Source organism: Silurus meridionalis, chromosome 8, assembly GCF_014805685.1.
Source record: "Silurus meridionalis isolate SWU-2019-XX chromosome 8, ASM1480568v1, whole genome shotgun sequence".
NCBI classification, from domain to species: Eukaryota; Metazoa; Chordata; class Actinopteri; order Siluriformes; family Siluridae; genus Silurus; species Silurus meridionalis.
This window is the reverse complement of record NC_060891.1, coordinates 17,960,299-17,976,323: the sequence shown is the minus strand read 5'-3', so window position 1 is coordinate 17,976,323 and position 16,025 is coordinate 17,960,299. Positions and strand designations below refer to the sequence as shown.

The 16,025-nt window shown below is 37.0% G+C and overlaps 1 protein-coding gene across 6 annotated transcripts in view; it reads right to left on the bottom strand.

Annotated features, from left to right (window-relative positions):
* Window positions 1–6,614: 6,614 nt before the first annotated feature.
* Window positions 6,615–16,025, bottom strand: part of LOC124390133 (1-phosphatidylinositol 4,5-bisphosphate phosphodiesterase beta-4) — a 35,139-nt gene continuing 25,728 nt past the window's right edge. For 3 of the 6 annotated variants that reach the window (XM_046855870.1, XM_046855871.1, XM_046855872.1), the window contains exons 27-37: window positions 14,371–14,515; window positions 12,616–12,674; window positions 12,433–12,498; window positions 12,133–12,248; window positions 11,873–11,945; window positions 11,595–11,770; window positions 8,333–8,434; window positions 7,833–7,890; window positions 7,635–7,721; window positions 7,482–7,518; window positions 6,615–6,786 (exon numbers count right to left, since the gene is read on the bottom strand). In XM_046855870.1, coding sequence (XP_046711826.1) covers window positions 6,704–6,786; window positions 7,482–7,518; window positions 7,635–7,721; window positions 7,833–7,890; window positions 8,333–8,434; window positions 11,595–11,770; window positions 11,873–11,945; window positions 12,133–12,248; window positions 12,433–12,498; window positions 12,616–12,674; window positions 14,371–14,515 — 1,002 coding nt within the window. In that variant the 3' untranslated portion in view covers window positions 6,615–6,703. Of the gene's footprint in view, window positions 6,787–7,481; window positions 7,519–7,634; window positions 7,722–7,832; window positions 7,891–8,320; window positions 8,435–11,594; window positions 11,771–11,872; window positions 11,946–12,132; window positions 12,249–12,432; window positions 12,499–12,615; window positions 12,675–14,370; window positions 14,516–16,025 lie in introns of those variants that run through there. The other 3 variants (XR_006926691.1, XR_006926692.1, XM_046855875.1) reach the window with 3 other exon arrangements.

Genomic DNA, 16,025 nt, shown 5'->3' with positions numbered 1-16,025 from the left:
GTGAAAACAAAAACACAATGTGCTTTTATTTTTTTATCCCCAAGGCACACAAAAAGAGAAGATTTTTACACACATGCCTACATGCTGTGAGAGAATAGTTTTTATTTATTATTATTAAGATTTTTAATGTTCAAGATATTGATGGGGTTCTGATATATTATCAGCTGGTGTTGGATAAGTAATTGTCAAATTACTAAATGTTTAAAAAAGCTTGTTTTTTTTTTTTTGGGGGGGGGGGGGAGTGTAATTGAATGTAATCTAATTTAATAAAAAAAATCCTAATGTATCCTTTAGTATAAACTTATTTACACTTCTTTTACCCTCATTTAATTAATTGTTATATATATATCAAATAATAGCAACAATCCTGTTATATTTCAAGCACTGTAATTGTTGAGTGAGTATTAAAAATTGATAGGCTACAGTGAAGGATCAGAGTTTGCCATTATAATTGAACATTATAATGTCTGGTTAAAAAGTTACCACACAAAGACCTAAGCTTCACCAGTCTTGCAAAGATTGGGTTATGCTATAGCGCAAAACATCTAATTTATAAACAGCAAAAGAGATCATGTGAAGGAAAATATAATTCGAGAAACTTACGATGAAAATAGAACAGTAACGATCATTGTGTGAGGGCACATGTGAGGTAGAACATTCTGATGGATGAAACAGGAAAAAAGAGTGTGGTGAAAAAGAATTAATTGACAAGAAAATTGGTGGATAGGAATAGTTTAGTAAGGGAGAACACAGTGAGATAAAACTGGATGAAGGAGAATGTGGTGTGTGGAGAAGAACAAGGTGAGGAAGAACATGTTTTGTGAGGGAGAAAATAAAGAGGGAGATCTTGGTGTGTAAGAGAGAACATGTTGGGTATGAACAGGATTAGAAGGAACACAGTGACGACAAGCTTAGCCTACTGGGCCTGAACACCTCCCTCTGCAACTGGATCCTGGACTTTCAGACAGGGAGATCTCAGTCAGTCCAGATCGTAAACAGCATCTCCAGCACCACCACACTGAGCATTAGGGCCCCTCAGGGCTGTGTGCTCAGCCCACTGCTGGTTACTCTGCTGGCTCACGACTGTGTAGCAATGCACAGCTTGAAACACATCAAGTTTGCCAATGACACAACCGTGGTGGGTCTCAGCAGCAAGAACGACAAGTCAGCATACAGAGAGGAGGTGAAACGGTTAACAGCCTGGTGTGGAGCGAACAACCTGTCTCTGAACATTGACAAAACCAAAGAGATGGTGGTGGACTTCAGGAGAGCACAAAATGGCAATTCTCCACTGATCATTGATGGATCCTCAGTGGAGATCGTCAAGAGCACCACATTTCTTGGTCTTCTATTTAACGGATAGCCTCACCTTGCCACTCAACACCAGCTCCATCACTAAGAAAGCCCAGCAGCATCTCTACTTACTGAGAAGGCTGAGAAAAGCACATCTCCCTTCCACAATCCTGATCATGTTCTACAGAGGGACCATCAAGAGTATTTTAAACAGATGCATTAATGCCTGGTTTGGGAACTGCACCGTCTCGGATCGCAAGACCCTACAGAGGGTAGTGAAGACGGCTGAGAAGATCATCGAAGGCTCTCTCCTCTCTATCACAGACATTTATACCATACACTGCATCCACAAATCCAACGGCATTGTGGACGACCACACACACCACACACACACACACAAGCATTCAGGCCTTCGCAACCAGACTGTGCACAAGCCATTTAAGCTCCTCAACATAAAGAACTAAACTGAAACTCACTCAATCATCTGTGTGTTACTGAACAGTACAACCTGAACTCAACACACACCCATTACTCATCTCAATTCTATTCCATTATTTACCGTATTTTGCGGAATATAAGCTACTTTTTCCCACTCTTTGAACCCTGCGGCTTAAACAACGAAGCGGCTAATTTATGGATTTTTCCTGGTTTCACAAGCTTCAAGCCAAAAAACTGAGCCCCAAAACATTAGACCAATCAAATTGCTGAACGGGTTCAGGTGAACCAATGAAACTCTTTATATTAAATCAGATGCGCTCCCACTGAATCGGGCCGCACCACATCATAAATATGGTTCAGGTTCCTCTGACGTTTGACCTGCCGCTCACTCGGACTGTCAACAGGAAATGCGAATCATTCGTCACTCTGAAAACAACCGAGCATGAAAAAACGCACTTCACCTGTCTTCTGAGCTGCACGGCATCGGGAGAAAAGCTTCACCGATGGCGATTTTAAAATGCACGACAATGCAAAAAGAAAAACTCCCTAGAGAAATTGTTGTGAAAGGAAGACAGTGAATAATGACTTTCTTGGTAGGCTACTGTTTAGATACAAGCCGTGTAACAGACACTGTCTTTCATTAAAGCCTGTGTAAAGTTCATTAGATTCAATGTAGACACCTGCGGCTTATAGACAGGTGCGGCGTATTTATGTTCAAAATAAACATCTTTGTAAAATTCAGTGGGTGCGCTTAATAGTCCGGAAATTACGGTATTTATTTATTATTTATACTTAAATATATTATACCGTTTACATGCTGTTTTTTTTGCGCCTCTCGACTGCTGCTACTGCTGTTTTTGCACTGCTTTGTGTTTGTTTACATATACTTTTTGTTCATAGTTCTGTGTATAGTAGAAATGACAATAAAAACCTCTTGACTTGACTTGAAGGAGAAGAGATTATGGGAGAAAGGTGTGAGTGAGCATACCGTATGAAGTGTAAGGGAGAACAAGTTCAGGGAGAACATAATGTGTGAAGAAGAACAGGGTAAGGGAGAACATGGCCTTTGAGGTTGAACATGGTGTGTGAGGGAGAACATACAGTACAGTGAAGAACAAGAAAAAAGAAAACAGTGTGTGTGGGTGAGAGACAACTCTTTTTTTTCTTATACTCTCAACCCTGGAACACGACAGATGTAGAAATCCAACATCGTTAAATTTTGTGTCTTCAGATGCTCAGTCTAGACAAACTCATTAAGCTGAATGTGAGTTACTAAAAAACAAAAAAATGTTATCCAATAAAAACAGTGAATCAGACAAATTTGACCGGAACACAAGAAAAAATCAAGGGAAATTCGCATTTACAAATGAGCAGAGAAACGTCAAAAAAGAATCATAAAGAAAAGAAAAGCATATATTCAGATCTAAAGGAATGATGAAATTGAAGGCAATCAGCTGATTAGAATAAACCAAATGCCCTCGGGACAGAAGGCTGATTAGACCAACCGTAGAATGTTGAGTCCAAAAAATAGAAAGAAAAAAAAAAAAAGAAAAAAAATTTAAAAGAACAAAACACTTTTTGTTTCATGCTTTTAATTACCTGTAATGTAATATGGTTTAAAACTACTTTTTAATTACTTAAACATCTGAAAAATATATGCTAATATCACACTCAGTCTATCATGGAAAGATATAAAAGCAGCCTTTCTGAAAAGATGCATTAACTCATCCAATGGTAGTTTCATCATCCACAACACGACATCATCAGATTCACTGTTGCAATGTTTTGTCACCGAATTTCACTGCACATTACTTTTATTAAAAAACTGCTATTAAAAATATTCACTAAAATTTTTTATAATGCCTCATAAGTGGAGTTACATTATTTTAAAAGGTTACTTATGGGTTCATTGTGTTATGTGGTTGCTTGGGAAAAACCTTCAGATGTTGAAATTATGACATTTTTTACTATGTGCAATTTCCTCTAAATGAAGCATTTTACTTTTGGATGTATCTCAATCAAGAGTACATTTGTAGCTATTAAAGTCTGCATTATAAAGTCCCTTAAAAGTGAAATTGGAGAATTGCATTTAAATATTCAATTCCGGTTCCACTGACAGACAGCACACTTTCTGAAAAAAAAAAGGGTAATTTCATAGCTTGCATTTATATCAGTTACAAACTGAAGCTATTACACTTAAAAATGATCAAAAGCTTGGCTGGCAAGTTAGACTGAAAGCATAGGCAAGGCTATAAAGCAAAATAAACATCTACATCATTTTGGTTTTGTCATAAGCAAAAAAAGGCAGTATTGGTCAGAAAATACTTCTTTATCTATTGGTGGCTTTTGGATATTTCAATGGATAAAGCAATAAATTGAGCTAGACAATAACAAGATGAAATCATTCCAGCCATATGAACTAAATCAAAAACGTGAACAAATTAATTAAAAGATTGCAGAAATATAAACTAGCCTGGAAGCAGCGGCGGTTTGTCTGAGAAGGAACATATATTATCCAGTTATTATAGCAGTTCAACAAATATAAATTTTCACCAAGTACTCACTAAGACATGGATACAAACAAGGTAGTTTATGACTGGGTTGCCAGATAAGGCTAGTTTAAAATACCATCCAATTTACATCTTGCATTAATATGCATCCTGGGTGATCGATCTTTAAGTGGACTACATTAAGTATGGGAGAAAATGCGTCTCAGACTCTTGGGGATTTTTATTATTTATTATTAATGCATTATTAATGCAAATTCAAAAGCATTTCAATGTGTTAATGCCATCATTGTGATAGTGTTTGAAAATGGTGGTAACTTTCTTCACCACTAGACTAATGGCTAAAGGCAATGCTATAGAAGCAAAGGAAGCTGTTTTTGTTTGTGTAGCTTTTTTCTATTGCCTCATCTCCAGTGTTTTTAGAAGTTTTGTTGGAAGGTAAAGATGTTTGAAACAGCCTGTATCTGACATGAGAAAGGTTTCTCTGAACATTTTTGCCTGAAAACAAAAGTAGACTGATGTAATAAATCATGCATGATCTGATCACGAGTGGTCACTGGAGAGAGATTCAAAATGCCAGGTGTAAATAGCTATGCGTTTCAGCTGTCCACTAGACAAGCTCCATGATCGGATCACTGGGGATGTTAACACCAGGTGTGAACAGGGTCTGTGGCCACCAAGCTCCTGTTTTAGAGCAAGCATTGTTAAATCTAATACATTTCTTTTAAAAAAAGGCTTTGTGTAAGTACAGTACTGTATGCAGTAAAGTACAATTTCTACTAGATACTGTACATTGCAAAGATTGTGAAAGACAAAGGGGGATTATATGGATAATGTCCGTATGTAAAAACAAAAAAAAATGTGTGTACCACATTGACTTTGTTTCCCCAAACAGAAAAAGAAAGAAAGCACACAGATGAAAAAAGAGTAATGTGGCTCCCTGTGCCAATGCACATATAATTCAGGTCTTTTCATTTGCTGTAGTAAACACAGTTTACCAACAGTCTAAACTGCTCAAAACAAGTGCATTTTGAATGATTTTATGTTGTCAAATAATAACTTAAAACACGGTTACTCTAAATCAGGGGTGTCCAATATTTTCCAAAAAGGACCAGTGAGGGTGCAGGTTTTTATTCCAGGCAAGTCACACCAGATTCCACCTGTTTAGATCTTCACTTTCAATGGATTAACAGGTGTGGCCCTTGTTTGATTGAAATGAAAACCTGCACCAACTCTGGCCCTTTGTGGAAATGACTGGAGACCCCAGCTAAATATTGACTAGATAGTAGTCTATGGCATAAGGCCTCTTATGCTATTACTCTTTTATTGCCCATTTTTTATTAATGCTGTCCAACACAAAATATAATCACTACCTGCTCTGGTCTGGCAGCAAACTTTGTAATACACTCTAGGTACTCTCCAGTTTCAGTCTTTCAGCAACTGATGTTGGTCAGCAATAAATTCAAACTTAAATGACCAAAACAATTAATTCAACTCCAAGAACCTCTTGGTACCTCAAAGATCTTGGGTATTTCTGAACACATTTTTCTTCAAGAGCTCTTAAAATGCTGCAAGTGTTCTCATAAATATTCATAATCACTGCTGTGCCCCTCCCCCACACACATTTCGAAACACTTATTTTCAGATGTGCATGCTGAATCATTGTATTTAAAGAATGAGACATTGACAATGACATGTCGAACAATAGAAACCCACCAGACGCAAAACTGGGGAAACAGGATTCTAAAGGCAAAAAAAAAAATCTGTAATATTAAAGAAAAACTGAAGTGCATGTAGAAGAGTAAGGGTAGAGAAGTAGGCTGAAAATTTGGGTTATTATTAATAAAATAAATGTGGAACTAGGAATACATTTTCTTATTTGTTTTACATTTTCTAATGTACAATTAGAATTCTGAGTAGAATAGAGTAGATCACTGTACTGCCTGCGATTTTCCATTATAGTTTTTTTCCCCACTTTTTACTGGCCGATTCTCTGTCATTCATATTTATAATATTTGAATTGTATTATATACAATAATAAAATGAGACATTCAGCTAAAAACAAACAAAAAAAAAAAAACAATGCCCAGTGTCACCAATCCCTCACCCTAAGAGAATATTAGATCACCTATAAAAAAAAAATACAAAATAAAAAAAAAAGAAATCCAGAAATGAAAATAAAAAACAATCTTTCAAGTACAAGGGGTGCATATTAATAAAATGGTACACAACAAAAACATATAATTGCATTTAGATAATATACATTAGTAAAATATATTTATATAAAATGTATACAAAATGTTTTATGAAGTAAAAAGACCCACCCACCACAAACATGCTTATATGTAGAAAATATATGCAGAATACAATGCAGAATACAGAAAAAATATTTGTATGTTTATTTGTTTTACACATCTGCAGCTGTTTGTGCGTCATGTTTTTTTGTTTACAGAGCTACTGTTGTCTCATGTGTTTCGGGAGTTTAGGGCACTACTGGGACCTTTTTCACTTCTCGGTTCTTCTTGTGCATGTGCTGTGTAATTTTGGCCTAAAAAGGAACATCATGCAGCATTAGCACAAACAACAGATGTGCACATAACCCTATAAATTGTTTCAGTAGCCTTTGCATCATTCATATGACAAAATGTAATTTTTATTTAAAGCATTCAAAAGGAACCCAAGTCACTGGCCTTTTGATTTATATTAGTATCAGATTCCTACAAGTGTGAGTTTCTTAACACTTAATTCTCCACAAGTTTTTAATCAGGGGCTGCTTACACTAGGGCTGAAATGTCTAAAATGTGAAAAACACTTTAGCCAATTTGCTTAAACCAAAATGACTTTCCTTCAAAGAAACCACATTAAAAGATGCAAATGAATCACAGACGTTTGTCTTGGCAACAATTTAGCATGAGCATGACGGGTATGTCTGTGTAAACACAAAACCTGTGTAATTCTCTCCTCCTTACTGAACTCCTTTATGGCTGCACATTTCACAATATATTCACTGGGAGCCTTTTACTGATTGATTTTATGATTTCTGACACCTTCAATAATCACGACATTTACAGGAGAACCGCTTTCTCTCTATGATCAGCTTGATTGGTTCAGCAGTCTGAGAGAGTGTGAGGGATGCAGTAAAAACTTCATAGGCATGATGTATTGCACTTTTATAGACAGAAATAAAAGAATCATGAGCGAGGAGAAGTATTGTAAAATTGATTTGTGAATGCAAGTACCTACCGTGGCACGGAGATGTTGAAAGGTGAGACTTCAAGAGCTAGGGTGAAAAATAAAACAGTAATAAAACCAATGAAAGAATTGGTGAATAGATAATAGTGTCAATTAGTTGGGAATGATCAGCTAATTTTGGATGATCAACATAATCTGCAATACCTTAGCATGATATTTATCCAGCTGATCGAGCTGTTCATGCTGGACTGTCTGGAGCTGATCAAGTTCTTTGGACTGGCTCAAGGAGAGCTATTCATACACATTATAAATGTCATGTAAGACCATTTAAAACAAGCATTAAAAAATGTTAATATTTTATTTTAAAGATTCACCCATTTGACTCACAAAGCTAAAATATACCTTTTTTCTTTCTATAAGAAATTTTCTTGTGTTGTTGCTGTTCAGTTCTCGAACTCTCCTGCAGACACAAAATACCCCAAAACAAATCTAAGGCTGATAATAAACAAAATATATATTGCTAAAAAAATTTGTCATTGTTGAATTGCTGTCCAGAGATGTTTGAAATTTACAGAAGGAGTCTCCAATATTAGAACTATAATGGAAAATTTGAAAGAGGGAAAAAAAGAGAGTATGAATTAAAAAAGACTATAGTAACAGGAACTCATTTGCAAAACAGACATTATATTATACAATATTATAAGATAAGAAATAGTCTATTCTATAACTGATTATTTCAATACAATTCCTAACACATGCACTATGAATACATTTAAACAGCAGACATCTTGAATGCTAACCATTAATAGACATTGAAATGCACTAAATCACAAGTTTGGCACAAATGAACTTTTTGTGACTACACGTGACTGCTTGGGCTTTCTCATTACCAGGATCATTACCGTTCTCTCTCAGCCTTGTTTTTGATGCTTTTGTCTTGACTGATAGCTTTACTGTTCTCCATTGATGACTTTGCTTGGTTAGCTCTCATCTCCTTACTCTGTCTGAAAGAAAACATAAACAAGTAATGAATGGAGCCATTTGTTAGATCAGGAGTAATATCAAAATATAATACCAACTTGCTGCAGGACATCCAGTTTCCATTAACATCCCATGCTGCGTTTTATGGATAATATTTTCTACCCTGTCCCATAATAAACAAGTCTGCAGTGAGGGGGAAGAGGTGTATGGACCATAAAAGCTTAATATATTAAATTGGCAAGACAACTTAAGAAGATTCATACAACATGATAAATCAGAGCTGCCATCTATTTCAGTGTTGCAGCGTGATGTTTTAATGAACTACATCCCTAGAGAGAGAGAATAGCAAAATCCTGAGGTTTAGAGTCACCTTATAGACGACAGACTTGATTTGTGAAAAAAACACCCACAGGCAGCATGAACAGAAAAGGAACTCAAAGTAAAGAGGCTGACCTGAGGCTATTATCTGGAACTGTAGGAAGGCATGAGGCCATCGCCAAGTTTGTGAATAAATGAAGTAACCCAGGGACACATTGTACATGAGGTACATGCACAAATCTGCATTATCTTCAGACATTGATTAACTGAGGAATGTTGAATGGATAACTGAGTGTGTCAAAGAATTAAAAGATTGGATGACGTAACTTTCTATTATTAAATTCCGATAAGACAGGGATTTCGCTCATCGGCCCAAAAACCAGTACACAGAAGCTCTAGCATTCCAACATGCATTTAGAAAGATGTACTGTAACTACTAGTTCACCAGTAAAAGACCTGGGAGTTTTTTTCAGCAAATTGTCTTCCATCATATCAACCATGTTACAACAACAGCCTTCTTCCACTTTAAAAATATTGCTAAGCTAAGAAACATGCTTCAAGCTCGTCCACGCATTCCTGACCTCCAGACTGGACTATTGTAATGCATTAAAAAACAAGCTAGAGTTAGTCCAGAAGGAGCAGCCAGAGTTCTCACAAGGTCGAGAAAATATGACCATATAACCCCAACTTATCATCCCTACACTGGCTACCTGTTAAGTTTCAAATAAACTACAAACTACTGTTACTTACAAAACACTAAATGGTTAGGCTTCCATGTATCGTTCCAGCCTTCTAAAACGTTACAATCCATAATGGTCTCAAAACTCTGGACTTCTAGTAGTTCCTAGAATAGCAAAGTCCACTAAAGGTGGTAGAGCATTTTCACATTTAGCTCCTAAACTTTGGAATAGTCTTCCTGACAGTGTTCGGGGCTCAGACACACTCCCCCAGTTTAAGTGCAGATTAAAACTTATCTTTTTAGCACACATCACATCATTACCTTGTGCTCCAGTACATCCGATCAAATGAACATTATCATCTTGTGCTGTTAATATCATGAACAGCAGCTATGCTAATTCCTCTCCACTGCTTCTCTTTCTCTACCATCCTGAGGCATCCTGAGGTTGCTCCAGCCCCAGTCACGTCCCACCTCATGAAGATTGTGGACGTTTAAAGAAGTAGATGCCGAACTCACAAACATCCCGAACCATCTAGAGACATAGCAGCGCCAACTGGATCCCACTTCATGTGGAGTTTGGACACTGGACCTCCTTAAGTGTTTAAAGGCTCTGGCATGGAGAAGCTGGTGTTGGATCTATGATGATCGCAAATGTTGAGCTATTTTATGAGTTGCTCAGTAGCTCCTAGTTTTATAAGTACAAATGACTGTTCTACAGTCTTTTACATCACTCATAATCTTACATTCCAGTGCTCATGTTAGTTATCACTCTTAAGTGTTCTGTATTGTTTAAAGACTATAATCACACTCTTGATGTCACCCAAATGAGGATAGGTTCCCCTTTTAAGTCTGGTTCCTCTCACGGTTTCTTCCTCATAACAAAGGAGTTTTTCCTTGCCACAGTCACCATCAGGGATAAATGCACACCATTCACCTTAACTCTTAAAATTTTGTAAAGCTGCTTGTCTGTTGTGTTGTGTGTTGTGAATGTCTGCTGTGAAAAGTGCTATAGAAATAAACTTGACTTGACTATTATTATTATTAATTTGAGACCTTGAAAGTCTAAACACTACTCCTCCTAGAGTTTTTAAACTACATGAACCAAAGTCAGGCGTGTGCTTTGACTTTTCTGGCTGATCAGAGTGACAGTTTTCCCATTACAGGAGCTCAAGGGAGGTGGTAGCTCAGTGGTTAAGACTCTGGGTTAAGGACCAGGTCAGAGGTTCAATCCTAATCATTGCCAAGCTGCCATTCTTGGGCCCTTGCACAAGGCCCTTGTCCCTCTGTGCTTCAGAGGTGCTGTATCATGGCTGACCTGTGCTTTGACCCTAGATTCCTAACATCCCTGGTATATATGATAAAAGAATTTCACTGTGCTTTAATTTACATGTGACAAGTAAAAATCAACTTTACCTTAATTTGTAGGCTGTTATAATGCCTCAAACTTTGAACCTTTTTTTTTCTAGACAGAGACTTTTGGGTTTCCCATTGTGAACAATCGAGTATCCCCCCAACACACCCATAAACGTACATCAGAGCCTGACTGGAATGTGCAAGATTTCTCTCCAACTGTCAAAACTCTTGCACACCTTCATCCACAATTCCTGAAGCCCCTCTGCTCTCCCTCCTACTCTGTCAATGCACCTGTAACATTGACTCTCACTTCAACCATCTCTTCATTCACCTCTCTATCAACCTACCAGTAGTACAAACACACTCTTTTACTTTCTCTTCACATTTCTTTCTATCACTCTATATGCCTATATCACTTTTCAGTCCTCATATCATTCTAATAATAACCCTCTCTCCACCTACCTACTCTCTCACACCATCTGACATTCTAGCTGTATCACTCTGTCACCTTTCTTTTCACCAGTAACTGTCTGTTCCTCATCCTTTATTTTATGATTTCTTTTAACTTCAAGCTCCAAATCTCCAAGCTTACGAAACAGTTTTTAACTTTTAGGCTGACTTTGTTAAGCCAACATCAAAGTTTGTTGTGATGAACTTTTTCTAGTTCATCACAGCACTGATATTCAACTTGCATGAGAAACTTCAGTAAAAATCCACATTTATCTCAATACAGAATATCTCAAATGTTAAAGTTATCATAATGACCCTGGAATGGTACTTCTTTTGAAGAAGAATCCACAATCCAGGTAAACTTATTGACATGAATGGCTCACCGCTCATGGAGGTTCGCAAGCTGCTGTGTCTGCTTTTCCTGTGTTATAAGCATCAACTTTCTGAGCAGTTCACACTGCTGTAGCATATGCTGGTCACTGAGGTCCTGGTTCTCAGCATTGTGGGTTTTCGTCATCTCAGCTAGTTCCTCTGCTTGAGCAGCAATAATGTTCTTCACCTGTCACAGCAGGACAAACCACTAGCTCACTGAGCAGGCAAGTGCTTTGCAAAGCGAAGAGCAAACTGCTTTGGAAAGACAGGAATAAACAGAATTCAGCACCTTTGTTTTGTGGTCTGTGGTCACAATCTTTATCCTCTCCTCCAGTTCCCCTCTGGTTTCCCAGTTACATTCACTAAGGAAGTATGAAAAATGAAAAAGACTGCAGTTTTGTTTTGTGAACATACCATCATTAAAATACATTCTGTGCTGTCCTATTATAATAAATAATCAGACTGATTGGTTATTATCATATAACCCAAACTATATGCATCTAGGATAGTGTTGTCCAATGCAGGATGCTGCTGCTTATATAGATCTACCTGACTCTCTTGCTACTTTTTTCTAATTGCTTTTCCAGTGCCCTCTTTTCTTTTTCATGTTGTGTCGCCATCTTTTCCGTCTGAGTATAATGAGATCTCTGCAAGGCAGTGTATGCCTGCAACAGGTTAAAAAAAAAAAAAGAATCATCACATTTGAAACATTCAGGACTTTGTGTACTCATGTCCCTGATGGCACATTTAGTGAATAAATATTACAAATGAAAGTACAACGTGTCCGTAAAAGAACCCATAATCCAATTACTACAAGTGTTGGAAAAAGAAACCGAGGTCTTTAGTCACCTCTGCATGCTTTCTCTCCAACGCATTCACCTCCTTCAGCTGTTTCTTTTCTAGTTTCATATATGCCTGGAATTTAAAAGGTGGAATGCAAACATTAAATAAATTATAGGTTTCAGTTAAGTTAATTCAATAATTAACACAAACAAGAAGCAAACTGTCTAGAGGCAAGTACATTTTTTGTACCTTCATCTGTTTCAGGTCATCAATGGTAACTTGAGGCATGTTTAAAGGTTCAGAGGACACTGTTAAGATACAAGTAAATACAAGTGAATAGTTTTACATAAAAGTACACTCAATGTGTCAGCAAATACCTTTAGTTCACATTTACTTTACATTCACATTTACTTCACTATTCCTCTTAAAATTTTGCCCATAATTCACACCCCATTAAATTGTGTAAATGCAGAGAATAAAATAAAAAGTGAGCTTTGGTATCAAGAAGCCAGCTTTTATCCCACAGAAATGTATCTCTGGATTTACAAGCTGCAAAGCTGTCCCTGGGTTAGCATGGATACCTGACCTTGAGTCAGTGACCTGGATTATTCTGTGTATGCGCCGTCATGTCAAACTTCTCCAACACATTAAATGCTTTAAATCTGCCATTCAACCTTAACTTAGATAGAACCCTATAATAGTAAGGTCATGGATTAGATTTCTAAATAATTATGCAAATTGTTACAATAACAAAAAATACACAGATAGAAGAAAAGAAAGAGGTGGGAGATTGTGTGTATATGTGTTTTAGAGAGAAAACAGAGAGAAAACAACGACCGAGAAAGGACATGAGTAAAGGAGACAGACAATGTTTTTTTTAAAAACTAATTATATTGAAAAGAAAAGAAAAAAAAAAAAAATCAGGCAATGTTTTTCCAATTTCCAACTGTCCGGATTAGGTGAGCCTAGGTGTTCTTGGTAGTCAAGAGTTGAATTCGAAATTGTCTTTAGCTGTTGAAGCTCATCCTCCTCAACCCTACAGCTACATTTCCTCGACTAGCTTCTTGTAGCTGCCTGCATTAAATTTAAAACAGTGACTCTCAACTACAAAGCCAAAAAACAAAACCAGCACCCCTGCCTCACAGCTCTTACTGCACTACACTATTTTTGCTCCAATACTCAACCACTGCTCAACCATTCTCACCATTTCTCAGGGTACAGAAGAGACATGCTTCAAGACTCTTGTCTGTCCTGGCAACTAAGTAGTGGAACAAACTTTCACTTGATGTCCGAGCAGCTGAGAAACTTTAAACCTCCCTTATTGGTTCTTAAATTAGCACTTCTCCTTGATGTATGTAATTAATGTAAATGTAATGACTGGTGTATTATTAGTCTGTGTCCTAAAAAAACGTTTTAGAATGTGTGTAGTGATAGAGACTTCGGACCACTTTTGTATCTCTGGATAAGTGTGTCTGGCAAATGCCATAAATGTAAATGTTTTTTGCTCACCACACATGGCTCTTTGAAGTTTTTTCTTGTTTGTTTTAAACGACCCTGTTGTGTATAAAAGTCCCAAGAGATCAACTCTTTTTTACATACTCAAACCAGCCATCTGGCACCAACAACCATGCCACAAGCCACTGAGATCACATTTTCCTCATACTGCTGTTTGATGTGAGCATTAGCTGAAGCTTTTGACTTGTACCTGCATGATGTTATGATGTTATGGGTTGCCCTGCACTACTGCCAGATAAATGAATTCTTACATAAATGAACGAAAGAGCAAGAGTACAGGTGTCCCTAATAAAGTGGTCTATGACTGTATATTATTGCCCATAATCTGGAAAATGTATTTTTGGACCAATTGAACCACCTACAAACACCTAGTGCATTATAGAGTGAAACACATAAAAGGCAGCTCATGTATTTCTGAAAGTAATAATAAAAAGCAGTTAAAGAAATATGGATAAAAAAAAAATAATAATAAATGGGTATAAATTTTACCTATTCTTGGGGGAACGCTCGCATTCTGTCCTGATGATGTAGGGTGTCGCTCAGAAACTTTCTGAGGTGACATGGCCTTTAGATGATTTGTCTTTCCTCTCTTAGACTTTTTTGGGCTGTCATTTGGCACCTCAGCTATCTCCCACTGCACACACAAGTACAGGAATCAGTCTCATCAATGATTACACTTTGTAGCAAAGAAAGTTTTTAATGTCTATCACATCAACATAAACTAAATTCATTCAGAGCATTTTCTTAAACAGAATTCAGTGACAAATACTTTTTTGCATGACAAATGCTGCTTATGAATTGAGTGAGATTAAAATAAATGCACTATGAATAATATAGTCTCCATGGCTCTTATACTTATATAGTATTATTCTTACAGAGGATCATACACCTAATGAAATGAACAAAACACCTCGGCCTTGTAATGATCTTCTTTAGTGGTCAGTGAAGACCAACACAGAGAGAATATGTATAAAAAACAAGAAAAACAAACAAAGAAGACTTGCAATACTTAAACTAATCTAACAAGCTCATGTAGATTTCCTTTACAATAGAAATTTTTTGTTTCTGTCCACACAAACCAGTGTTCAGTCTGACCTACTGCAACTTCCTGGAAAAGTCTGCCATTAAAAAAACATTTGACTATGCAACTGATCCAGAATGCAGCCACAAAATTAGTTTTCAACCTTCCTATGTTCTGCAAAACCACCCCTCTGCTATGTTCCCAACATTAGCTTTCTGTATGTGCCAAAAACAGGCCAGCATCACGCACCCGCCGATCTTTATCCACTGCTCAATTGGTCCCTCCATAGAATTGAATAGAATAGAACAGCCTTTATTTGTCACATTTACATTACAGCACAGCAAAATTATTTTCTTCCCATATCCCAGCATGCTTGAAAGCTGGGGTCAAAGCGCAGAGTCAGTCATGATACGGTGGCCCTGGAGCACAGAGGGTTAAAGGCCTTGCTCAAGGGCCCAAGAGTGGCAGCTTGGTGATACTGATCAGTAACCCAGCACCTTACCCACTGAGCTTCCACTTACCCCATATCTCAAGGTACTAGAAGAAAAATGCTTCAATACTCTTCTCTGTTTTGCCACCAAGGTGGTGAAGCTGAGTCACTTGCAATCCTCAAAATTATGTCTAAATACATTTACATACTTCCAGAGTTTCTTAAATGAGCACTTTTTAAACTTTGCTTTCTAACCATTTTCTCTCCCAAAATAATTTTAAACAGATGGTATTCTTAGTCTGTGTCTTAATCAACCTGTATCAGAATGTATTTAATGATGGAGACTTTGTAAGTCTCTCTGCATAAGGGCTTCTGCCAAATGCCACAAACGTACATACTGTACAGTATAGTGTTGCTGCTGCATCACAGTGCCTAAAATGGGGGTCAGTCTAGACACTATACAAACATTATTAACCAAATGTTCCTCAACAGCAACAAAGAATAACTAGCTTAAAAACATGGCCTAAAATATGACCCAAATTTATTATTGCTATAGAAATGGAGATGAGCTGATACTGATTATGGTTTTATTATCTACATATGAACTTACAAATAAAGGGAAAGAACAGATGAGAGTAGGTTATAGATATATATCATATTACAGACACTTATTGTTTCATTTTAAATCCAATG